The following is a 26,119-nucleotide window of genomic DNA, read 5'->3' as shown; positions in this document are numbered from 1 at the left end:
GCCCCCATCCCCCGCTTTAAAAACACAAAATCATTAATTTGTACAAATTCCATGTGTAGGCCACTAAAATCCAATTATGTATTACTGAGTACGTTCTAGGTAATCAATTTAAGAGCTATAGATAAATAACATTAATACTGATATTAGTCAACCTGGTTCTGAATTTGCTCTTGAAATGTCACTTGAATTTTAACCGGTTGGTTTGCTTTTTTACTTATTTTAATCACATTAGCTCATCACAGATTCAGGGCACTTAAGTCTCTAGGGTATAGCCCATGACAAGGGGCCTACCTCTTTGCAGAGAGATGCCCATGGCTTCCAGAGAATTCCAAAAAAGCTTATGCACATTCTATTGTTTTAAGACTCTTGATTCTCATTAGAGGCAAGAAAAAAAAGTACAGTCCTTTTTTTAGAAGCTAGTTTCTCTTTTCATGACTCATCAAGAAAAGAAAGAATCACTGTGGGAGAGTACAATAAGCAGATGCCTTGGAATCACGTATCTGTGTACACATTCTGGTTCCATTATTTACTAGATATTTGACTTCAGAGAAGTTACCTAAATAATCTGGGTCTCTGTTTCTCCTCAATACATGAGGCTAATAATCTACTGGGGGACTCCTGTGTGTTTTAAAGGTAATATGTGTGAAGCCCAATGCCTTTCACAGAATAGGTGCTTAATAAAGGTAACCAAAGTTATGAGGGATATGTTTTCAAAGTTTGCCTGCTTTAAGGTATCTTTGAAGAGGTTGATATTTCATCCTAAAGTCCCCATAACTTTGATGGGGACATCAAAGCTTCCTTTGATGTTTACTATCACTTAAATTGGTTTTGAGTAACCGTATTATAAGCATTTCATCTGACTATTCAACAAATATTTACTGTTCCAGGTATGCTTCTGATGTTAGGAATATAGCAATGAACAAAACAAAAATCTGTATCATAATAAGATTAGTAATCTAATGAGATGTAGACAGTAAGAAATAGCATCTACGTTAGAATGTTGGTAACTGCTATGAACAAAGAAAGGACAAGGTGACTGGGAAAGTAGGGGATGGGGTGGTGATATATAAATGGGATGATCAGCATCAGCTCACAGAGAAGGTGGCGTAAGTAAAGACTTGAAGGAGGTGAAGGAAGGAGACATGCAAGTGTCTGAGGAAGGAATATGCCAAGTCATAGGGAAAGGCCAGTTCAGAAGCCTAGAGGCAGGAGCATACTTGGTACATCTGAGGAATAGTGAGGCTATTTGTGCCTGGAGAGGAATGAATGTGGGCAGAATAGGAGAGGCCATCAGAGGTTTAATGGGATCCAGATCACTTGTAATGACTTTGGCTTCCGTTAGAAATAGAGCCCATAGAGCGTTTAAGTAGAGGTTCACTCTGGCTGCCATGTTGAGAATAATTAGGGGTTAAGAGTGGGAGTGAAGAGGCTAGCCCAATGGAAGGCAGCTTGGTCAAGGTCATAGTGCAGATAGTGAGAAGTGATCAGAGATAACGAATTTGCTGAGAGACTGAACATGGGGCTTAATAAACAGAATTGTCGGGGCTCCTGGGTGGCTCCGTTGGTTAAGCGTCTGACTTTGGCTCAGGTCATGATCTCGTGGTCCTTGGAGCAAGCCTCGTGATGGGCTCCATGCTCAGCGGGGAGTCTGCTTGTCCCTCTGCCCCTCCCCACCCCTTGTGCTCTCTCTCTCTCCCTCTCTCTCAAATAAATATCTTAAAAAAAAAAAAGAATTAAAGAACTGTCAAGGATGACTTCAAGGTTTTTGGCAACTAGAAGAACAAAGCTACCATTAACTGAGGTGGGAAGGTAGAATTGAAGCAGGCTAGGACACATTCAGTTTAATAAATATGTCAGACATCTGGGGGGTGCCAGGCAGCAGTAGGAGATATGAGTCTGAAATCTAGGAAGGAGTCTGGGCTAAGGATATAAAATTGGGAGTCACTTTCATAAAGATTATATTTGAAAGCTAGCAGACTGGATAAGATCACCAAAGAAGCTAAGTACAGAATGGAAAAAGAAGAGATCTAAGTAAGTAAAGGGGAGCCCTGGGGCACTCTGACAAGAGAGCGGGAAGGAGGGAGAACCAGCACATGGACCAAGAAGGAGCTGCCGATGAAGATGTAAGCCAACAGTAGGTTGTGCCCTTGGAGCCTAGTAAATTATTTCCGAAGGAAGAGGGGATAAGCATGTCGAATACTCTTTGATAGGGAGAGTGGACCATTCATTGAGCAAGGGGAAAGTCAGTGATGATCTGGACACGACCAGTCTGGGGGAGTGGTGCGGGCCCAGTGAGTCTAATAAGGAATGGGGGGAGAGAACTGGAGCAGTTCCCTCTGTCAAGTTTCACCAGAAAGGTAAGCAGAGACAGAAGGCACAGCTGAACAGTTGAGGTATCTTTTGCTTAAAAAATGGGAGAAATAAGAGCATGCTTGTGTGCCGAAGGGTTAGTCCCAGTTGGAAAATGTGATAATGAGGAGAGGGGCTGTGATCTAGTGCTGGGTGGGAACAGCGCACTGGGACAGAGACCCAGATGGTACCCAGCTGCCAGCCTTTATAGCAGAGCCCACTGCCTCCAGATGGACCGTGCTGTACACGTGAGGAAGAAACCCAACACGTTCCATTTTCCTGCTAAGAATTATGAGCATTTAATGCTACTGTCTCTGAAGGGAATGATGCAAGAGGGGCGAAAAAAATCTTTAATAGATTAGAAACAAGTTTAGATGACTTAGCAAGATCATGCATGCATAAGCTCTCTGAGAACAAGTTTTGGAGAACAAGCTATTTGAGTAGAAAAATCTTGACTATTTTGCGTGTCTGACAACCTCACAACATTTTCAGCGTTGCCTAAATGGTATTGTATGTTCTTATACACGTTTAAAACTTCGGTCTAGCGTTACACAACAATTTCTGTTTTTTCCCTTAAAATATATAGGTCCTCATCAATTTTCTCAACCTCTTTTATATCTCATGTTCCTTTTCCCTCACTCCTCCCCACCACGTGAGACTCACTGGCCCATACTCCATAAATGCCAGGATGCTCAGATGCTGAGAACGCTCCACTCACATCTTTAAGTTAAATCAACTTTCAGGCTATGAGGATCCCAAGTGTCCCAAAAACATTACTGGTTTTAGGCTCAGGAAGAAAATTATTAATGGTGATGTTTCAAGAGAAAGTTTAGTCTGAAAACTAAATTTAATTGTATTATACAACTTAACATAAGACATTAATTTTATTGTTTTCCTAAGTGCATGTGATTATCTGGAATATACAATCAATTCTACCAATTTATTATAAAGAGCACTAATCCTGTTTATATGTATATTTTAACGAAAATCTTACTGTATGTGATAGTAAAGGTTACAGATGATAAATGTTAAGAATTCAGAAAGGTTCATTTGGGTTTTGATGAACTACCAACTTTCAGTATCTCAAGGTAAGTGTAATCAGTTCTCTACTCTGTCCTAAATTTCCATCTATGGCTAGAATCTGAGTGCTGAAGTTTACATACTAAATCACTCAACTTATTGGTCTAAGAGGTAATGGCTCTAAAATGTCAGTGGGCCAAAGAATCACCTGAGTGCATTTAAAATGCAGATGCCTGGGCCCCGCTCACAAATATTCCAATAAAGTGGGACTGAGCTAGAACCCGGGAATCTGAATTTTTACAAGTGCCCTCATGGAGAAAGAAAGGTATTAGTAAAGACTTGAAGAAGGTAAGTGAACGACACACAAGATGCTATAGAAAGCACTACTCAAAGGGTTTTCCCTGGGCAAGCATGAAACATTTTACTTTCAAGCCCCTGACAGGTTTAAACTATTTGTCCCATGATGAAACCACCCACTGCAGAGAACCCTGCAGCGCTGGTCACAAATCCCTGGTTCTCCAAGGTTCCAGTTTTGGAGTCAGAAAAACAGGGTGATCCTTGCTCAGGCTTGTATGCAGACTGCACCAGGCTGCAGAAGGGACCGGCTGCCACTCCCAACCTGTGCAGAAACATCCCCCTCGTCTTTTCGTGGAGTGCTTCTTTCTGCTTATGAACCCAGACACTTCCAGAAGACAGCTGTGGTCTCCCATGTAAACTGCGCTTCTCCAGGAGACCGGAGCTCACAGGAGCAGGAACTGCAAGCCTCTTTCTCACCCTGACTTCCTGACTTCATCCTTAATGCAACATTATATTAAGTGTCATTAAGAAATATAATTAAAGATCCTATCTCTGCTGTCAATTTACAATACTACCTACAAAGATGATGAAATGAGCCAGGGCAACACAGAAAAAAGTAGCAAACTTTTTTTTTTTTCTTGTGGAGAGCTGTTTTCTAACTCTAGACGCCGTGAAAAGTGGCAGCAGGGCCTTTTGCCTTTGAGCAAAAACTGCTTTCGAGAACAGCTGTATTTCATTTCCTTTGGTACTTTTATTTACAAAAAAAAAACAATGAAAGGCAGGAAGGTAAACTGACAACCCTGAAGCTGTCAAATTATGAGTAGAAATTATTCTCTGTGGCCCACTGTGTCCTATTCGAGAGGTGGAAAGGAATTTAAAAAACACGTCATAGTTTGTCATTGTGCCTGCCCTTGAAGGGACTTACATTCTTCTTGGGAAGATGGGATAAAATGTATCAAAAGATAGAAAAGTTACAGAACCAGAGATCACTTAAGATGAGGGACTTAAACTGGACCTCTAAGATTGACAGAGAGTAAGAAGGCTGGGGAAAGGCGTGAGGCAAGGTGCACGGCTTATAAGCAAGCAATACAAGCCCAGCCTCGCTGAGGTACCTGGTCCAGCAGGCCTGCCCAGTGGGAGACGGCAGCTAGCCAGAAGCCTGGGAGCCATCCCGGGGAGACAGACAGCCCTGGACGTCACGTCAAGGAGCTCAGAATCTGACAAGTAAGAACATTCAAAGAGTTTCACACAGTGCAGTCTTTGGGGATGTTAATCTGTTAGAGATGGAGATGTGGTAGGATTGATGGGAACAGACGGTACTTGGGGGCAGTCAGAAAGCTACCAGAAAAACCCAGATCCCGGGTGGTGGAGACCCAGAGAGTAGCAGCACTAATTATTATTAGTTTTATAGGCTAGTTTCATAAAATCTAACAAAACTGAGTTGTGTTACAGATGTAACCAAGATTTTTCAAAGGATGGTATCAAAATGAAAATTTGGGAGGCATGTGATTGTTCTGAAACCTTCCCAGTAATCATCATTTTTATGATCGACATTATGAAAGGGAAAGAAACATTATTGTTTTTACATTTTACTTAAAAGACTGTGACTTGTACTTCACTTTCCATGTCCAGTCAGTTCTGCATTGTGCTTTCAGGCACTGCCCCCAAACCGTCTTCAGCCTACTAATAGAGAGAAATCTGACTTCAAAAGGGTTCAGGAATTTCAGGAAAATGAAAAGCTTGGCTTACACTTAAATACTGGAAACTCCCCAAACTTGGCAGTGATCTTTTAAGTGTTCCAGATCACCTATTGTTCAAAATGCTAATGGATGAGTTCCTAATTAATCATCTTACAAGTAGAAGAAAACCTGTTTAACACTCAGAAGTAGAACTTCCCTGATTCTATCAAATAGCACATTCCTAGAGGAACAGCCTCTAAAGAAGCTGGTCTGAGTACCAAGATTTTGAATGAGCAGTAACCAAATGCCTCTAATTTATTACAGATGACTGCCTGGGAAGAGAGACAAATTGTTTAAACATAATTTTTTTCTATTATTCTTGCGTTTGGGGCATGTCAAGGATGTGGACCATCTTGGACATGTCCATGTGGAAACAGCACATTCTATTGCCCATAGCCAGGCAAGCCTCATTGCAGTGATTCCTCTGTCTGAACTAGAAGAACTCTGTTTTTTTTTTTAACAGCTTACTTCTTGAAAACAGAGTAAGGTATTGCCAGTCCTAAGTTTTCATTCTGACCTGGTGTTTTGTAGCAACCCCTGTGTGATGTTGTTGCACCTTCTTTCCAGACTGAAGAAAATCTTTTTAAAAAGAAGATGTAGCTAAATAAGTGCTTTTTTCCCCCCCAATCCATCTGTTCACGAGTGTATGTGACATTCAGGATCACTAGTGGATCTCTGAATCCTAAATACTCAATAACACATAGACTCTGGACTGTTCTCATCTGCAGCACAACCCACATGAGGGAAAATGTTTCTTTGGCCTCCCAGTTTCAAGAGAAATCATTGTTCCCTGTACTGATTTTCATAATCACAGAACAAGAGAAATACTACTCTCAGGGTTCTCTTCCTGTTTGGAGATCAATGTGGCTATAAGCTTTGAACCTTCTCTATCATGGTTAAAGCACAAATTCTCCACAACTCAGATGGGCAACATGTAAAATACAACTCTGTTAATTGATCCTTTGCCTTAAGGGATGTTAGGTATTGCTTTAGGGTTTTTGGAAGACATATTGCAAGACAGAACTGGCCCCTAACATCGTGTGTATTAGCCTAAGAACACTGGGATGAATTCATAAGGTAAGTGCCTAGGAAGCATAAAACTCACATCCATGTTACATGCTCAATATTATATTGGGGGGAATGACTTCAAGTTGGAAGTTTTTGTTCTTACAAACATTTATTTTCTTCCAAATTTACTGTGTTTCTGTAATGCTGTGAAAAGTCTTCATTTCCCTTTTCCCAAGTGTTGAGGTTCAAAAAGCCAGCTCTCAACTCTAGACTAATCGTCATCTCTTCAGTGTCTTGTATGTTGCCTTAGTTTCATATGTAAGTATTTATATCCGTTTTCCTCAAGGATTTATACACCAATATATATATATATACACATATATATATATATTCCTACACAGATATACACAAGCCTTGTGTCCTCACCTTACCACTTGACAACACAACTTTAAGTATGTTTTACACAGCTGTTCCTTGGTCAAGGTCATTTGCAAGAGCAAGTCGGTTTCTGAAGAAATCTTGTTTGGTGGGTGAAGGATCCATTGAGGGATTCTCATTAGTTTTTTCCCTGTATTCTGATCCACTGGACCTAAAATCTCAGCACACAGATAAAGTACAGGTTGATTTGGTTTTAATTGTTTTCAGATATTTTATCCAAATTGTTTTGCATTTGTAAAACAGTTGTCTCTTAGATCTGGAATAATTTTTACTTCCCTTCAATTTCATGACTCAGGACATGTATAACTAAACTTTGCAACGAACATAAAGAGAATATCTCTCTAATGCTTTATGGAGACAATTGTGACAACTGTGTATGTTAGTGTAAGATTGTGTATAATGTTGTAAAAGGGAAATAAAAGCTCAGAAAATTTAGGAAATCCTATTTTTGATTCAACCAAGTAACTACTCCACAAATTACCAAGGCCTTTAAATTAAAATGGATGGAATTCATTGTTCTCAACCAAGGTTATCTATCAAGGGCCATTACTGAATTTGGGCATTACATTACAAACTCTTGCTTTTGCTTGTTTTCATTTTTAAATGAAAGATTTATTGAAGCCAACCACACATATATGCTACATTTGATAGAATGCAGAAATTAGTACAGTAGTCAGATTAAGGAGATTCTATAATCTCAACCACCACAAAGGAGACCAAGCCCAATCAATAGTCAACAACTCAAATCAGTCCAATTGAGTCCCCAGTCGAGGGTGCATTCTTCCTTTATCTTGGTTAAGCCAGTTGGGTAATCCATTCCAGCTCTGCACCTTCTCCAGTTTGTTCATGTCAGAAGTCCCTGGAGGGAGGAGGCTTTCTGGAAATAACCTCTGATAAGCTAGGCTGGGGCCCTTTGGCTAACTTAAACTCTGGGCTAGAATGGGTAGAACTAGCCCACTGACTAAGAACCAATATCAAAAGACCTCATGCAGGATGTATGGAAGTGATATGAGACATGAAGTTCTTTGTCCAAAGCTATACAACTGAACAAGTTCTCCATATGCTGAGGCAGAATCAGGCATCCTTCCACTATCCACAAAAGAAGGATAAGTTCTTTTACGGTCTTTGGTATGCTACGAGTCCTCACAGTTGTTAGATAAGTTAATTGTGACTCTATCATTTACTGAATTAATTGGGCAGAATTCAAACATCCCTTTACATTATTCAAGGAAAGAAGTTGGATCCACACAAAAGACTAAAATCTTGATGTCTGGACACCTAATGACTGACTGGATTTTTTTATTATTCACCGATACTTGGTACCACAGATGAAGCCAGAGCTGCCCACCATGTTTTCTACTTTCGGTCAGGAAGAAGCACTTTTCCACTACACCCCAGTGCACAGAAGAAAAACTATTCTTTCTCTCAACACCAGTCCATCTGCATACTCATCGGATAAGATTATGTCTTATCTGGTAGGGTGAAAGTCCTTTTCCTTTTCAGAAGCCCCCTTGGAACTCTCCCTTGAAACAGCCTCCACATGCCCCACCCTAAAATGCCACGCCTTCTCTCAACTCAGAGTTCCCACCTACCTACAATTCAAATCATCCCTGGTTAGTACAGTTATGCCCAAAATGTTAGGAAGATATATTTTTTACAATTTTATTCTTTCCCCATATCTTCTATCCAGAAGGCTAGAAATGCCTATAGTTTTGGGGGTGGGAAATAAGAAGCAAGATTTGAATCTGGCTGGTGTTTCTTCTGAATGGTTCCCCCATATGGTGGTTTCTCATCAGAAAATCATTAGTCAAAACTTAAAATCTTTACCTCACATTTCCCCTCTTAGCTGCATCTGATCTCTCCAAAACCCAATATGTCATACTTTGATGGTTCCAACATGCAACTGTTTAGTGTTTACCTGGAAATGGGAAAGCTTTGATGTCACCACCAGCCCCAAGGACCACAGAAATCTTCACCAGTTGCGTTCCCATTTCTGAAACAAATGCCAAAATCGCCCTGTCTAGTTTTCAAAGTCCACAAACTCAGCTTAGTATTTTCTTTTTTTAACCGCTCTTCTCAAAAACCACTTTCTCTGTGTCTCCAAGTATGTGAATTTCTCTGCATTTCTTGATATTAACTATTAATTAACTAATGACTAACTTGCTAATCCCTTTCAAAATCCAGCATTCTACTGTAGCCATGACTATAAGCTTATTTTTATCCTTTTAAAGATAATTTTAACCGACCCCTTTGCAATGCTTAAATAGTATGTGGCCACTTGGACTCTTCAAATGTGTGGCTATTAGGCTTTGAAGTAATGTGTACATAAATTACTGGGAAATAACCTGCAGAATCTAGGAGAAGGGGCCAGTGTATTTGCTTTTATTCCCTTCATCTATAAAACAGAAATGGCTTTTGAGCTCCTGGGGCCATTTTGGTCGACTGCAGGGCAAATCTGAGCAGACACTAGAGGGACAGGCAGGCAAATGCTTGCTGGATAAGCATACAGTGGCTGCCAGGACATCCTGACACATAGCAATCCAAGTGCTTGATGGAAAGAGAATAACCTGTTGCTATGTTTCCTTCCACTCAGTCCACAGAGACAAAGAAAATAAAGCTGGGTAGATCATACAAGTATAGATCTGCTACAAATAAGCCTTGCGAGTGTATTTGGAGCTGGGGAAAGGAGGAAGGGGAAGTATCCAGTGCCGTGGAACCCTCTGACCTAAGAAGGGCTGGTTTTCTGATTGGAAAGACTGTCTGCTATGAAAGCTTTAGGAGACCTGCACATGGAAAAGGAAGGGAGCAGGGAACACCCATCCTGTCGCCCAAATCAGTCAGTCCTGGTAATCAACAGGGTGACAAATGAGCATTCATATACTGTATGTTTGTTGAGCGCTTACTATGTTCTAGGTACTAAGCCTTCAGCTAGGTTACCCTTACCTTTCAACTGTAAGCTTCTAATGGGCTACAACTGGCTTTTACTTCTTTTGTGCTAGACAGAACCTAGTACCCTAAAGACCCTTAACTTAGTGATGGATTTCAAATGACCTATCAAGACACATTTGTAATGAGGTTTAAGTCATCTAAAATGTTACGTCTTCAGTCATCTCCTTTAATTTTGAAGTGAGGTAGGGAAATGAGATGAGAGAGGAGCCCAGAGTGGGTAAGAAACGGGAGAAGGACTTGAGATAGGTTGCGAGGAGGTAAAGAAGAAGGTGGTGTAAATGATCAATTAGGTCTTTAGTAGTCCTGCTTTCTCTTACATGCTCTGTTCCATAGCCGAGGCTGGGCATATACAGAAACAGCTGATAAGACACCAAAGAAGAGGACTCAGGGATGTTTGGTTACATGGGGCCCTGTAGAAGTATTCTGTGTGTGTGTGTGATTAAGAAAACAGAGAGATTTTGATGTGATTGGTGCAGGGAGGGGATGATATAGGAAGGAGACAGTCTAAGGCATATAAGTTATAAAATGTTAAAGAGGAAGAGAATGGGTGAGGAAGCAGAATTAATCATTTGGAAGCCATATTTTTTATCCCACTCCCCCAAATTTGAGGATAAAAAGAGCCTCTATACTCTCTAGCCCTAAACTGTCTCATAATCCTCTTCCTCCATGCCACACCCCCAACCAAGAATACTTACTAAACTAAGTGCAAGATTTATATATAAATATAAAGTAGCATTTGCCTCACACTCCAGAGTCGTCTAGATGTAAGTCTTGAACGGCCTCCATATACAGCCTTCCAGAATGGGACAGTTTGCCTTACTCCCCACTCAAAGGCAGAGAGGTAAGGATTCAGTCCAGCATCAGCCTATCACATTGGGTCTGTTCCTGGCTTCTAAGGTCTTCATTTAGGAGTTTTTTTTAAGTCATTTAACATTTTCAAGCTTTAGATATATAGTCTTTATTCTGATCAATTCTGGGCAGCTTTCAGGGACATGTGACCTGGTATCTACCCAGGACAAATGTGCCTGAGACAGAAATAATCAGAGCATCATCCTTTTCCCCAAATATCTTGGGCATTTTTTGGGATTTTTTTTTTTTTTAATGATGTCAACTTGATCTCCCTTTTGAATCCTTGTGGGTCTGAGCATTCGGCCCTCCCAGCCTCAGAGGGAAGAGAACCCTTTCTCAGGTTTTCTGTTGCATCTGGCTCCATGCCTAGCTTCATCCCGAAGCAGCACTCTGGGTGTGTGGGGCCACCAGCCAAACAAGCCCCTATGGATACAAAAAGGGTGTCAGTGTAGACAGGAATGAGCCTCCAGAGGGCTGTGGGGGGAGGCAGGCAGCGAGCCCCAAATGTGACACAGGTGGTTTTTCTGGCACGAGTCCATTTTGGACCTCTGAGGCCAGGTTGTGGCATGGTTCCAGTACCCCGGATTAACCACTTCTTAAAGTCACAGGGCTTGCTGCCAGCCTGACTCTCGACACATGGGAGGAGAATGAGCTAAATGTCTCTTTCCGGTTCCTCCCTGGATCTGTCCACATGCCTGACTTCAGAGTGCAAGTTCCTATGTAACAGCTGGGACTATGTATGTCATTCACGATTCCTATACAAGTGTCCCATACAGCAAATGCATAGAAGAAAGAAGGCTTAACTACTGAGAAGAATGGTGCATTCTCAACTGAGTTAAGAGCCGCTGACCTTTCTGTGCTATTCTGGGACCTTCTTGCCCTTGCTCTCTATCTTAGCATAATGGAGCAAATGTTCCATGGTTCTTGCATGAGAACACTCAGGAGAAGCTACTCAGGCTGCTTCTTTATCCTGTGCAGAGTCCCAAAGCGCCCACTGCAGCTCCCTGACCCAAGGTGATACGCAAGTATCACCTGGTGGTGCTCACAATCCTACCCCAGATGTTCAAAGCCAGGAAAGCCTGCCAGAGGGAGCAGCTATCTGTGTGGCACCCCCTTTATGTCCATTCATATACCACTTCAGATTTTAAATACAAAGGCAGCAGCAGGGTTGGTGGCAGCTTTGTGATTGATGCAGGAGAGCCTGATCTATGAGAAAGGATAAGAGGAGTAAGGAGACCCATTTAAACCTCTAAGAAGGATCTCGAAAAGGTGCAAGAAGACTGAAAGCAATTAACCAACATGAATTTAGAGAGTCCACAGCTAGTCCTCAGCATTGTGCCAAGGGCTGGGGGCGGGGGTGGTGGTGTGGGAGGGCTACAGAAAGGTAAAATCAGGTCTTCCACATGGTGAGTCTTTAAAATTATAGGTCCCAACGCCATATTAATTTCTTGTTCCAGGTGTTAAAAAGATGTGATTACTCAGATTGATCTAAAACAAAGCCAAAGTACAGATAAAGCAAATCTCAGCACTAGAAAGGACTTAGGTGCTTATCTTGGGCAGTTTCCCACTCAGTGCAGGAATCCCTTCCATTAGCATCCCTGACCAGGGTCATCTAGCTTCTACTCAGGAGAACCCACTCCCTCATGAGGCAGCCAGCTCCAGTTCCAGTACCTGCATTTTTAGAAAGTTCTTCCTCTTACCCACTACTCCTAGTTCCGCCCCCTTGATACAGGGAGGACAAGTCTACTCCCTCTGCCTCAAGTAACTGGCAGAGCATTTTCTTACATAGCTCTGAAAAATGGGAATTTGTGAAGGAACGAGCGGTGAATCCATGGCTCACTGTTTTCCGACAGACCCACTCACTATAAATGGCAGTGGGCAAAAAGTGGCTCTTTGTTTGGGAATACTGTGGTCTAAAAAAAAGATAGGCTTAAACAGTGTCTATCTTAGGAGTCTTTTAGAAGGACTCAGGAGCCTAAATCCTAAGGTTAGGCTGGAGGGTTGTCTGCTTCCAGGTCTCTCCACCCTGGTCAAACATGACAGAGGTAGGCACTGGGCCAAGAAAAATCTAATCTATGAACGTAAAGAGAGGGATAGGAGTCTTAACTCCTCACCCCCTGCATAAAGGAATCTAGCAATAGACATGCGTGCCTTAGCAAAACTGAAAGAGGACTTTGTGGAGTAGTACTGTGTCTAACTGCAATACTCTTGCTCTCTTCCCCTTCCTCATTCTTCCAGTAACAACAGGCAGGGACCCACACTCACAGATCCTCTAATCTGGGTACCACCCTCCCCATGGGAGAAAAATTAGACAAACCTTCCAAAAAAGTCCTCACTCCAGGCCTGCCCCCTTCCATTGAGACCATTATTTAAATCAGCCAGTAACTTCTACCCTCAAGGAGAAAGTGATGTCCCTCAACTTCCTCACTTATCAGCAACTCTCCAAAGGCAGCTATAGTGTCTTTAACTTTTCCATCCACTAACTGTTTAAAACTGACTGCAAGAACCTACTCTCCCAAGAGAAACTAAGTAGCAGGGAAAATCTAAGGGAGGGGGAGGTGGGGCGTGAGGACCAGTGGAGATAAGAGACAGTAGTCTCCCAGGAAGGCAATGGCTAGACTGGAGAATCCCTCTCAGGTCAAGTGCTAAATGCTCAAATCTTTCTTCCCTACATTTCATGCTGGGATTTGGCCACCACCTCCCAGTCTATAAGACAGTGCTGGTAAGTGCTGGCCAAAATGCCTAGTGGGTGATTTCCTACAACAAAGACTTAAAGTCTTAGAAGGACCACAGAAGGGAAATGTCTTGTTTTGGCCTCTTATGGAGTATGGAAACTCCATTAAAGTGATTTTTTTAACTAGGGCCCAAGTCAAATCCATTCCATCATTTCTGCTAAGGAAAACACTAGCAAAAGTCCCAATAAACATGTACTATAAAAATATAGTTATCCAGGGTAACTATAGACTCCTACAGGCAGAAATGCTGAGATGCCTTGGAAAACTTTCCACAGGTGGGGAGATTTGGATGGAGCACCCATTACACCCAACTCCAACAGTGGATCCCAGGCCTCCCCGTCTAAAAGGATTTGATTGTCACCGGCTCATTACCCTGGGGACCTCCTCGGCTTACTCTTCTCAGACACATGACTTTGGGAACAAGGAAGTGGAGCTAAAAGAGGCAGAGACAGGGCTGAGTTTGCTTTTACTCTAGGAGATTACAGTGAGAACTCATCACCTGACGGGATTCAGGGTTCCCGGCTACTGGCTGCAGGCACTGAGCTTGAAGCTGTTGTGTGAAACCAGGCTACTTAAACCTTATTACTGTTAAAACCTCCAGACTTAGCCCAAAGGGAAATGAGTTACAATGCTGTCTTGTCTAAGGGCTACTCACTTCTTTTTAAAGAGCTTGCGGAAGGAGCTGCGAAAGCCCCCTTTCTGGTCTTGCCTGGGGTTTTGATCGCTGAAAGATGTTTGTTCGCTTTCTCTTTCTTCCTTTGGACAGAATCTGGTGGTGTCTTCTAAATGCATCTCCTGAAAATACAAAAAAGGGACGTTTATTTACTCTTTCCAAAGTTAACCTTATCCTGACTGGGACAATTTTTTTTTAACTTTGTCACTTTCCTCTCCCACCCCAAAGACTAATGGTGAGCACCCTATTCCAACTAAAGCAAACCTAGGCTAGTTAAGAGATGAGGAGTTGAAAAGAGGATAACCTGCTGAGTGCAGAAGTATTTTGTATGTATCAAGGCAAACAGTCTTAGAGTAGGTTTATGGTATAAAAATAATTAAAGATCAGGACATAAGGGGAGTTAGCCAGTATCTAAAGGCCATGGAGACTAACTTCTTATTCTGGCACCAATCCTGTCTTGCTGGAAAACAAGTAGGGGGCCCCTCTCGTCTCTGGGAATGTTTTCTCTTTCTACAAAATATGACAGTTCCTTCATTGTAATGCTAGTTTTAAACTCATGTTCCTAACTCTCCATTTTAGACATAAACAAGGGAAGGAGGTTTTGCGGGGTCAGATCTGTTTAGAAGTAGATGCCAACCATGTCTATATGGGCACATACACGCATGTGTCTATGTGTACCTGCCACACACCTCCAACCTGCAAATACAACTTTAATATAGTTTTTGGCATTCTTAATCCGTGGTATGTGCAGTGTTAGGTAAAAATTAATAAAAAAATAAGGCTCTATCTTCTGTGAACTTTCTAGTTTCTTTTTAAGTGTGAGATGTGCTAAATAAAATAGATATGCACTTATATTTATGTCCATATGAGTGAAATATTTACTGTGAGGTGACTGAGACTTAAAAGCAACCTCAAATAATCTAGTTGCTTCATTTTGAACCTAAGAAGAGAACCCAAGGAGTCAAAGCAAAAACCACCCTAAAACTTTCATGAATTGGATGGGTGACTGCTTGCTGACAGTGAAGTGAGGCGTTGGGATGATTTTTTTTTTCTTTCAGGAAACATGGGTTTGACTTTGAGAATTTAACTTGGGGTTACAGTAGCAGATCTAGAGGTCCTCTAAGACGCTACTAAGATTCATTATTAAACTATGGAGAGCAACATATTGATGGCTTAGTGTGGGGTTTCTCAAAGTGGTCCTGGGGCAACAGGATCAACTGGGGCTTTTATTTAAAATGTACCGCCCTGAGCCCCAACCCAGACTTTCAGAATCAGAAACTCTCGAGTTAGGTCCTGGTAATCCTTATGCACACTTTGATTTTTAAAAAACCAGTGGTTTAAGGTATGGTCCTGCCCACCTGCACTTAATGTTCATATGAGTCGCCCGGGAATCTTGCTAAAATGCAGACTCTGATTCAGTAGGTCTGGGGTGGGGCCCAAATTCTGCAATTACAATAAGCTCCCAGGTTAATGAATGCATTTACCACTAGTCTAAGGACCACATTTTGAAAACTGGGCTTTTAGGGACTGTTTAGGGACTAAATATATTAAGTTTAAGGAAAATCTCTCTGTGCAATCATGATCTTGATAATATCTTGCATTTGTATAGCATTCCATACTTTACAAAGCATATTCACATACTTTATCTTATTTGGCCTGATGCCCACAACAACACTGTGAGTTAGTTAAGGTATATATTGTCTTAATTTTACAGATGAGAAAACTGGAGGTACAGAGATGCCAAGTGAATTGTCCAAAAGCACACAGCTATTTGGCAGCAAAGCCAGGACTAGAACCCAGATCTCTTGACACCCAGGTAGGTGCTCTTTGCACTAAAGCACGCTGCCTTCTTTCCTGACTCTTAGAGACAGGGTTTAGCTGGCTCTGCGGGGCAGGGGTGGAAGATACACAGAGTGTATTTAAGGAGATGAAATAGGAGGAGCTTTATACATCTCAACAGGAAAGAGCTGACACCTTTAAAGATAGGCTTTTGAAGGGTTCATCTTTCACAACTACAACCCCATCTCACTCCCACCTCAACCACTCACACTCACATACATACAAACACGCACACATTACACATATATACACGTACAGATGCCTGCCCACATACACACATGCACACACATACCCACACACAGCCTCTGCCCACCTGGACTTTGTATTCCACCTTCTCTCTAGGATTCCCAACAATCCACACCTTCTGAATTTTTAGAAAGAAAAAGTTTTTGTCCAAAAGCAGAAATAATAAGCAAGGTGAACTTTGTATGAAAAATTCACATGCTTGAAAAATTTACTGATAACTGAAAGAGAAAAGGCCTCTTTTAACTGAGCTCTATTTGACATCTTATTGTCACTTTATAAACCGACTTGACTCGTGTCTTACACTGTTAGGGGATGAAGCTTGCTGTCCAGGATGTCTGATTAACAGTATATAATATACTGTTTATTGTTATCTGGTATGTCCGATAAATAGCCACAAATATTTTACTCATCGTTTGCTTCTCAGATATATTGTTATTTCTGATTGGGCTTTTTTCCCTGTCAATTGTTGAACTCCCATTTTTTCACATATTAACTGGGGGAGGGGAAGACTTTTATGAACACGTGAAATAAAAGCATTCTTTGCAGCTTAGACTATACTAGTTAGAAGGTTTTACATGTTAATCTCTGCCTACTTCAAGTCAATTTGAATTGGCATTATTATTTCCTACCTACTTCCCTTTTTAGTGAACTTTTAAACTTTGACACATGCCTAAGATTGATTTGCCTAAGAAATTTTGCCTAACAGAATTTTGTGAAGTTCAGAGTTGAAAATCAAAGCCAGAAAAAAAATCTCAGAACTCTGGGGAATCTCAGCAACTTTAGCTGAGCATACGAAGGTCCCTCTTCAGGAACCAGTCAGACTTTGATTCCTGGAGTCTAGATGGCTAGCTACCGGCTCCAGGGATCTTCATGACCCAGCCCCTTACTGTTCCTCTGGCCTGATGTCCACCAGTCCCACCTGGCACAGTATTCAGGAGGAAAAGCATCACCCTGCTGTTTTTAAAAAAGACTCATGAGCCTTTTTCATATTTCCCTGCCTCACTCTTCATCTAGGCAGCTTCTAAAATTGAATTCAGACATTCAATTTATCCAGGAGGCCCTGTCTGTCCACCATCACCCCCAGCAGGGTTTAAATACCCCTCCCATGTGTTCCCACAATTTATTATAATTCTGTGTTTCTGTGTTTCCTTCCTGCGACAAGCCAGTGGTCCTGGAGGACAGAGACTTAGGTGCCATTCATTTCTGAACCCTGTCCTTAGCTGTCTGCTGAAAAATGAATGAATGAAAGGAGTCAGTGATCCTCAATCTGTCCCCACTCACTTGGAAATGGGAATAGGTGGATTATAGGGCCCTTATTCCTGGAAAAACCTCCTTTAGTCTAGGCAAAAGGTCTCCAGAGCTTGATACAAGTTAGTCCTAGACTGTATCATTTTCAAGATGTACCAATACAGAGCTGCCCTGTAAATCCTAACCACCACTCTCAAAACGAGGTTAAACAGAAAGGATGGTGGCAGAGGTCAAAGCTATCCTGTTACTCTCTGCTTAATCAGAAATTGCGTTGTTCCAATCATATGCAGAGAAATTAAGTGTTTGCTCAGGAACTACTAGCCCTTTCATGGATATGTACTTAAACACCCCTTTAAACGTCCCAAGGCTTGCAGAGAGCAAGGTTGGACATCAAAATACTAAACACTGATATGGAGACGCCAAAGAAGGTATTTGCGAGCCCAAGCCTCCTTGACTATATTGTGTTGTCTCTGTCCCAGTGGAATCTGCAAAACAACGTGACACCCTTTTCCGGTCATATTTGCCACAGACTTTGCAGGGAGTCCACAGTGGGTCGGGGCAACCTGCCTCCTCCCTAGCTACAAGCAGGGCTAGTGCGGGTCAGGGAGAGGGGCAGGCCGGCACATGGGGTTCTGTATTTGGAACACTTCCACGAGAAGGTGCGCCTGGCCAGGCAGAGGACGAAACAGGTCTGGGACTAGCGTGCAGGGCTCTGAATGTGAAGTGCAACTGTGAGGTGCCACGGCTTAAGCAGCAAGGCAGAGAACACCCCTAACTCTCTGTACGGGGGAGGTGTGGGGCAGGGTGGTGACGGTGTAGACAGGTCTAAGAGTCCGTCTTCTCTTCTGGCTCTTTGCCGTCATACATACGCATGCAGGACACGCCCTCGTGCCCTGGCACTACAGAACGGGCCCTACTGCTCGCCTCCAGGGGCACCTGACGGACAAGCCTCCGACCGGGGCTCTCCCTCGGCGGCCTCTGCTCCCCCTCTGGCCTGCCCGCTTTCCCCTCCACGCTAGGGGAGCCCAGTCTGCTCCCTGGAGATCTAGGCCCGGGGCTGCCGGCGCTGTGGGTTTGGGTTCGGTTTTACTTTACCCTCCTTACTTCCAAATAGGTCTGCTTTTCGCTTTGGGACCTCTGTTGGGGAAAGAAGGTCCTGGGCGCGCCGCGGGCGGCTGCAGCCGCGGCGGCGGCGGCCTGGCCGTGCGGCTGCGCGGCGCGCTCGGCCTTGAGCGGCGCGCGGCCGCCGCTGCTGCTGCGCGTGCTGTAGAGGCGCGGGGCCACGCCCTCGGCGGGCGGCGCGCGCGGGAACTCCTTGAGCGAGCGGCTCAGCGGCTTGGCCTTGCCGTGCGCCTGCGCCGCCGCCTCCAGCTTGTAGGCGCCGCTGCTGCCCGCCGGCGACGTGGCGCTCTTGGGCAGCGGCTGCAGCGGGTGCTCGGGCCGCTCGGCCTCCATGGCGAAGCTGACGGGCCGCAGGAAGCAGATGTCCAGGCTGGACTCGGAAGAGGCGGGCGAGCAGTTCTCGAAGAGGGCCGGGGCCTGGTACGGCTCCTCGTCGTAGGGCGCGGGCAGCGCGAAGATCTCGCCGCCGTACTCGAACTCCTCGTAGCCCGCGGGCACGAAGCCGCGGGCGTCGGGCAGGAGCTCCGCTGGGGTGCGCAGGGAGCGCTCCACGTTGCCCAGCGGCTCGGCGGGCGAGGGCTCGAAGTCCATCTCGGGGATGGCCTGCAGGGGCCCGGCGAGCGCCTTCACGTCCTGCTCGGCCGCACAGAACTGCGCCGGTGCCAGGAGGCTCTCGGGCCTCTCGTGCTTTCTGCCCTCCATCTCCCACTCACTGGGTTTCCCAGGCTGCATGCTCTCCATCAGGCTTTGCTGTTGTTGGCTTTTCTTCACTGGGGGCATCAAATGTCTTTAAAGGGGAAACAGAATACAAAAGAGGTGTGCTTACGACTGGTTAGTGCAGGCCTCTCCCCGAAGCTTGAGGCCGGGAGCAACACGCGTCTGCCAGCTACCACTTAGACACAGAACTGCCTCTCCTCTCTGCCCCCCCCAGGCGCCTGCGTGTGTCACCTACCAAGCTCCACAGGCTTCTCCAGCTAAGGGAGTCCCCATGAGCCCTGGTCGCTCACGTGGGAGGGTGAAAATGCCATCTGTAAAGCAGATGACCGGAGTATCCGTTGGAGCAAGGAGGCTGTGCATAGAGATGGCAGGTCAGCCAAGGATGGTCATCACTCGGCACGTGGAAGCTCTGACCCGCCCACCACGTGTCCAGAGCCCGAAGGTACCTCCTTTTCTCTGCTCTCCTTTTCTTGCCCTAGCAGTATGATACAAAATAATGGAAAGAACTCTTGTCTGACTCATGGATCTTCACGCTTAAGAACAATTAAAACTGCTGAACCTGGATGATGGCATATGGGGTTCACTGTACACTTTACTTTTGTATATATTTGAAGTTTTCATAATAAAAAGCTAAAAAATTTTGTGGCTATAGAGCATGCTCTATAAGGTCGTCTCAAACTTTCACCGACAAAAACAACCACCAAAATGAAAAGGTTCTCACTCTAAATAAGCCCAATTTCATGTTTAATCATGAGTAATGAATAATTTACATAGGATATTAGGGTAGCATACACATCAGATTGGATGGGATTTGCCAGTTCTGGTGGAAGGTAATTGCCAGGCAGATGTGAGTGCATGACTACACACTGACCCAACCTTTTATTTATTTATAGTTTATTAATTCTACCACAAAAATGCATTAAAAGTGCAGATGTATTAAAAAGAAAAAACAAATGCAAATACTGAGTATCTTTCTCTGGTAATCTTAAGATGAAAATGAGGTCTCACACTCAAAGGTGAAAAGAAATGATAAAATGAAATATTGACCTAACTTGAATCGTCTTTTCACTTGGAGAACAAATTTTTTACTGGCCATTTTCCCAACATAGAGTGCAATGGCAACCATCTTTTTGGTCTGGCTATAATCTCTAGGGATTTCATTTTTGGGGGCTCTATTTGTTGCACTTCAAAGAAGATAGCTTTATTGTTGTTATAAAACCTGAGGTGACCCACAAAGTAAACACTCTCTTCCTGCCTATCTCCTACTCTCCACTCAGGAAAGGTATTTTTTCTGTATGGAGTTCTCCTTTACAGGATTTGTGGGATTTTCTCTATAAGAAGAAGATCTTCCTGGGCTCTATTTATAGAAAGGTTAATGTCTCATGGGTCCAAAATGATTATGGAATCTCTCTCTCTTTCCATATTTGCACTTCCATCTTTCAATGATACATGTTCAGTTTTAAGAGATGAAGGCAGAAAGAGGAAACAGTTTATTTTGCATTACTGATCAGATACTCCTTACAATGATTGTAATTGGCATTTAAAAATTGTAGTGATTAAAAATTGAAATAATCTCAGTTGCCTACCTGTTACTTCATTGTAATTTTAGAAAAGAAAAGTAGCTAAAACTTCTAATTTTCCTTAAAATAATAAAACCCAAAGCAGAGATTATAGTCTAAGGAATTACTTTTGTGAGAATTGTATATGACAGAGTGCTGGGTTTGGATTTTTGAGTTTTAGTTTCCCTTATCTTTCCAGAAATCCTGATTGCAGAAGTAGCTATTTTGACTTTATCCTTATCCTAAAGGTAAAGAGTTCCAAATATATATAAATGGCCTGATCCTTAATGTAAAAATCATCAAGAAGTTTGATGAATAAGAATCCAGCTTAATGTGCTAGAGGGTTGTGTGCAGAGACTTTAAAAGGCTGTCAAATACATCCACTGCACAGAACAGCTTAAAGAGAAGCTGTCATAAGTGAAGAAAAGAACTTATGAAATCCCTTTCTGAAGAAGCTTCCAGGGGAATTGGGAAGGGCTAAACAGCATTCTTTTTGCATCACCTCAGGCCTATTTCTCTTCTCAGAGTCTTAACTTCCATTCACCCCTGACTGGGATTCTCTTTCCCTCTACTACACCTTTTGGCGAACTTAAGTGTGTTCCCACCCTTCTGAGGAGCTATAAGATGCCTTCCTGTCTTCTTGTGGCACTTTCTTCCACTCAATCATTGTCTAAACCCAAAGAAACTTATGCTGTAGGTAGAGGGTAGTTATGTGTGATAAAATTGTTAGGAGTAGCCTTCAGCCTCTAGGCCTGCCCCTTAACATTAGCCTTCCTCTGGGATCTAACCATTGGGTCAGCTGCTTGCCTGCCGTATATAGGCCTGATGGAGCAAGAGGGAGGGAAGAGTCCTGTAGGTCATACTCCTATTCCAGGCTGTCCGGCTACCCCATGCAGATGACCTGGCACCCAAGAGCGTTGCCATATAACCTTTCCATAGCAACAAGTGCTTACGTGACAGCCGGGCCCGAACTGGGAGCAGAAGGGTAGGGTTGCAGTATCTCTTCTGAGTGGATCCCACTGTCACGGACAGCCTCGGGGCCTGCAGTAGGGGAAGCATCTTGTCCAGTATTTGCACACTGGGAAGCCAGCCCTTTGTACAGCTTTGCCATGGATGACCTATGAGAATGGAAGTAATAATTTTCAGGGTGTATAGTGGGAAATTGGCTCTGAACACACAGATTATGCCAAGAAAGATAAGGAGACAGTATTTCTCAGATGCAGCTCAGCTGTGAAGTTCTCTCTCCCTCTCTCTCTCCTTCTCTCTCTCTCTCTCACTCTCCCTCTCTCCTTCTCTCTCTCTCTCTCTCTCCCTCTCTCTCTCTCTCCTTCTCTCTCTCTCTCTCTCTCTCTCTCTCTCTCTCTCTCTCGATGGTCCTCTACAAACCAGGTTGTTTACATAACAGTGCAAGCTAGATGCTGGGCAAGAATAGGGATGCTGATTAATTTCCCGAGTTAAGTTTGAGGGAAAAGGCTGGTGGTATAGGAAGATGTCGTCCATTAGGGGAGCACTTGCTTGGGACATGGCATCTTTTTCTGCTCTCAAACATCCACAGAAATGATTGTTTTCTTCATTGCGCCGGGATGAGGTTGAAGGAAATCCAGGTCATTAGGAAATTCTGTTATGGGTTGTTTCTGTTCCTTCTGAAGCCCAGATTCTCCCTAGTCAGCTCTTGCTGTTTCTTTTTAGTGTGAAACTTGTTCAACCACCACCCTTATTTGTTTTGTTTTTATCCATAGCACTTACACCATCTATTTATTAACTGGCTGTCCAGCTCTAGAAAGTAAGCTCCATGTGGCAAAGATTTTTGGTTGTTTTGTTCATTGCAGTATACTCAGTACATAGATACATAGTAAGTGCTCAACAAATACTGTTGAGTTCATGAAAGAAACCACATTCTGGCCTTTAAACTGCACTTTTTTGACCTGGCAAGCTTAGGGAAACAACTATTTTCAAGGTGGTTAATAACACAAGGAAGGGGGCCTGCATAGGGATTAGAGTAAAACTGTTTTTATTTCTCTAAAGTAATTGTACCTACTACCTGATGGAAATTACTTTACCACCAGGTAATAGGTCCCTCCCTCCTGAAGTCAACCTGACCAGCTCAATTCGCTCCTCCTCTCTGTTCTCTTCTACCCCCGTCAATGCATTTCAGCCACTTAACATACAATGAGGTCACTTGTGACAGGTATCCACATTGACTCTCTAGATCCCTGTTCTCAGAAACCTTTGGTCAGCCCTCTAGACGGCACCATTAGAAGCTTACTTCTTGAGCTTCTTCCGTTTCTGAATAAGCAAATCCTCATTGCATTGAAACAGCAGGGTGTAATGCGAGATAAATACTCGAAGGCGCTGAACACACACCAGAAGTAGGTAATAGTCAGGGTGTTCCTGCTCTGTGAACTTCAGGACATTCTGGATGGAGATAAAAAGGAGGCAGCATTGCATAATTAGAATGAAACTTTTGTCTCTTGTGCCCCTTGCCTCCATCTGTTGTGAGAGTTTGGTAGCCATTTAATCAGAACAACAATACTAATTGTAAGCTGAATGGTTAAACCTGCTGTTCTCTTTGTCCATCACACCAGGGGAGAATAATAGTCACCATTGCTCCTGTTTGAGTTGGATGTGAATGTTGGATAATTCCTTCTGAAAATTAGAAGTATCTACTCATTAGATCTCTGAGATAATGGAATCATTCTAACAATTACTATCTATAAGCAATGCCTTATGACCTAAACGAGTCAGGCCAATGGTGAGAATGTCAGGGATCAAGGCAGGCTGGAAGGGGATGATGTTTATGATCAAGCCTGGCCTTGTGGTCCTTCCTATTATATTGCCTAATGTACAGTAGGGGAACATGCATGTTAGTTGGATATGGGAAATCTAACATTTATTGAATCTTCCTCTTGCCAAGTACTAACGCCTTTACAGATTTGTTTTCTTCTTATTTAATGTTTACCACAGCTAGGTTAGATAGGTGCAATTATTACCTCCATTTAACAAGTAAGGAAATCAAGGCACAGAGAAGTTAAGTAATCTTCATTAGGTAACACATCTAACAAGTAGCAGAGCCAGAATTTGAACTCAAGTCAGACAGTAGAATCATACTGCTTGCAAGACCTGGGTTTCAGTCCTAGATTTTTTTCACCTATGAGGTGTGTGAACTTGGGCAAGTTACTTAATTTCTTTGGCTCTCCATTTCCTTATCTAAGCAATGGTAATGATACCTATTTCATGGGTTTATTGAAAGCATTAAATAAGATAATTATTGGGGTGCCTGGGTGGCTCAGTCAGTTAAGCATCTGACTCTTGATTTCGGCTCAGGTTATGATCTCGGGGTCCTGGGATCGAGCCCCATGTTGGGCGCTGTGGGAAAAATGGTGTGCAGAAGTCAGCTCATCAACTTCCTCATGCTTTCTCTATGACATACAACATGAGCAATATATGGTAGGCCCTTGAACTCAAGCCAAAAGAAAGTAGTCAGTAGAGCAGTTAAGTGGACAGGTTACATAGATACTTCTTAGATACAAGTCTCTGGGGTAAGGGTTTGGGGGTACATTTAGATGGCTGTAGAACAAGGTTTAAGGGACTGAATAAGTACTCAGAATCTACCAGAAGCTGCTATAGAAAGATCCTGGATCAGCAGAGGTGGCGATTGCTGGTAAATGAAGATAGAACTTCAAAGGCAGGCGTCATGAGCCAAAAATTTTAGAGATTGAGATTTCATACCACAAAGTAGGAATGGGGTAATCAGCAATCTAAATCATCTCATTACTCCTTAGAAATACCACTGATTCTTCCTTGACCCTTTACCGTGTTTCTCAGTTGCAAGCCACAAACAGTAGTTTAGCTTGAAAATCAGTTTGGTGGCTTCCCAGCCATGCCTACCTGCAGATGTATCAGATATTCAGGGATGCGCTGGACTATGTGAAAAAACAGTGTGTAGATGTCAGATTTAATCTCTTCATCACCCTGAATGAAAGAAAGGTAGAGTCACTCTTCAGTGTCCCTCCAACTCTGGCTGCAGAACCCCAAAGTCAGTCCTACCAGAGCAGGGAGGGTTTTTTTATTCCCAAGGCATTTTCTTTCTCTAGAGTGTCATGATCCTTCATTGGATCCTTCATTGGATCCTTCATTGGAGTGACATGCTCAAGGAGACAATTCTTCTGTAGCGGGAAGTATATCATATACTTCATTTGAATCCACCCAACTTTCCAAACTACCCCCTACTCCCCCCCCCTCACTCTTTTTAGCACAGAGCTGGACAGAAGTGGGCACTCAATAAATTATATTTGAGTTGAATAAATTCATTAAGATTCTCTTGGAAGTACTCATTACAGTGGCTTACTGGTAGGCACTAAGGGTGGATTGGAGCCTCATGAGGGTAGAGAAAGTGTATAACTAGGAACTGGTCAGCTGGGCTGGCAGAGGAAACATGTTGGATTTTCTCCATGTCCCCTTCTTTCCCTTCTTTTCCATTCCATTCCATCCCCTTCCCTCCCCTTCCTTTCCCTTCCCTTCCCTTTCTCAAATATTTGCTGAGTACTAACATGTGGTAGGCATTATACTTATAGGGTTGGGAGTAGTGGGGGGGGTGAAGTAAGACATTAATAAGAAAGAGACCCTCACCTCCTGTGAAACTTGATTAATTATTAACTCTAGGCTTCTGATAGGGTTTCTTCCTACTGACCTAAAATAACTAGAATTGTTAGACATTTATATGGGCTTATTGAGCACCTAATATAACATTGTAGTAGCAATACTTAAAGCTACATGATTAGAACCACTTTATGATCTTATACACTGAGAGACACAGGATGAGTTTAATATTCTGATTCAAATTGTCTGAGCCTGGGAGGAAAAAACCCTCATACAGCACGCAAGCTGTATGTAGCCTGAGGATCTCTGCTTAGAACACCTGTTTACTTTGTGCAGACTTCCAATGGAATAGAAAAGAGAGTCAGTAAAGTAGGGCAAGGACCAAAGCACAGGCACTCATCCTCGGGTGGGCTCCTTTAACCTCAAGTAGGAGTGTCAGTGGCTCTCCTCGAGCCATTCCCCAGCCTGGAAGACAAGCTGAGTGCACTGTATTCCCCGAGGTGGATGAGCAAGGACCTATAGGTACACATGTAACCAAAGGGCAGTGCACACACATAGAGTTACCTTACCTCCTTCAGAACAACAACATGAACCAAAGAGATACATTCAGGCAGGTCCCTTAGGTAGGCAACGTAATAATCCAAGAAATTATTCTTGAAAACAAACACAAAAATGCATGCTAAGTACTTGGAAACAGGAATAACAGCTAATATTTTTATAGAGTCATGTATA

The 26,119-nt window shown here is 43.2% G+C and overlaps 1 protein-coding gene across 2 annotated transcripts in view; it reads right to left on the bottom strand.

The window, feature by feature from the left end:
* ARHGEF33 (Rho guanine nucleotide exchange factor 33) overlaps window positions 1-26,119 on the bottom strand; it is a 115,446-nt gene that overhangs the window by 35,964 nt on the left and 53,363 nt on the right. Inside the window, exons 12-18 of one of the 2 annotated variants that reach the window (XM_027620869.1) lie at window positions 25,957-26,040; window positions 24,677-24,760; window positions 23,055-23,203; window positions 21,742-21,906; window positions 18,486-19,299; window positions 14,040-14,179; window positions 6,840-7,002 (exon numbers count right to left, since the gene is read on the bottom strand). In XM_027620869.1, coding sequence (XP_027476670.1) covers window positions 6,873-7,002; window positions 14,040-14,179; window positions 18,486-19,299; window positions 21,742-21,906; window positions 23,055-23,203; window positions 24,677-24,760; window positions 25,957-26,040 — 1,566 coding nt within the window. In that variant the 3' untranslated portion in view covers window positions 6,840-6,872. Of the gene's footprint in view, window positions 1-6,598; window positions 7,003-14,039; window positions 14,180-18,485; window positions 19,300-21,741; window positions 21,907-23,054; window positions 23,204-24,676; window positions 24,761-25,956; window positions 26,041-26,119 lie in introns of those variants that run through there. The other variant, XM_027620868.2, reaches the window with a different exon arrangement.

The sequence above is a fragment of the Zalophus californianus genome, chromosome 8, assembly GCF_009762305.2.
Source record: "Zalophus californianus isolate mZalCal1 chromosome 8, mZalCal1.pri.v2, whole genome shotgun sequence".
Lineage (NCBI taxonomy): Eukaryota > Metazoa > Chordata > Mammalia > Carnivora > Otariidae > Zalophus > Zalophus californianus.
The sequence above is the reverse complement of the archived record's forward strand: the minus strand, read 5'-3'. Positions and strand labels throughout refer to the sequence as shown.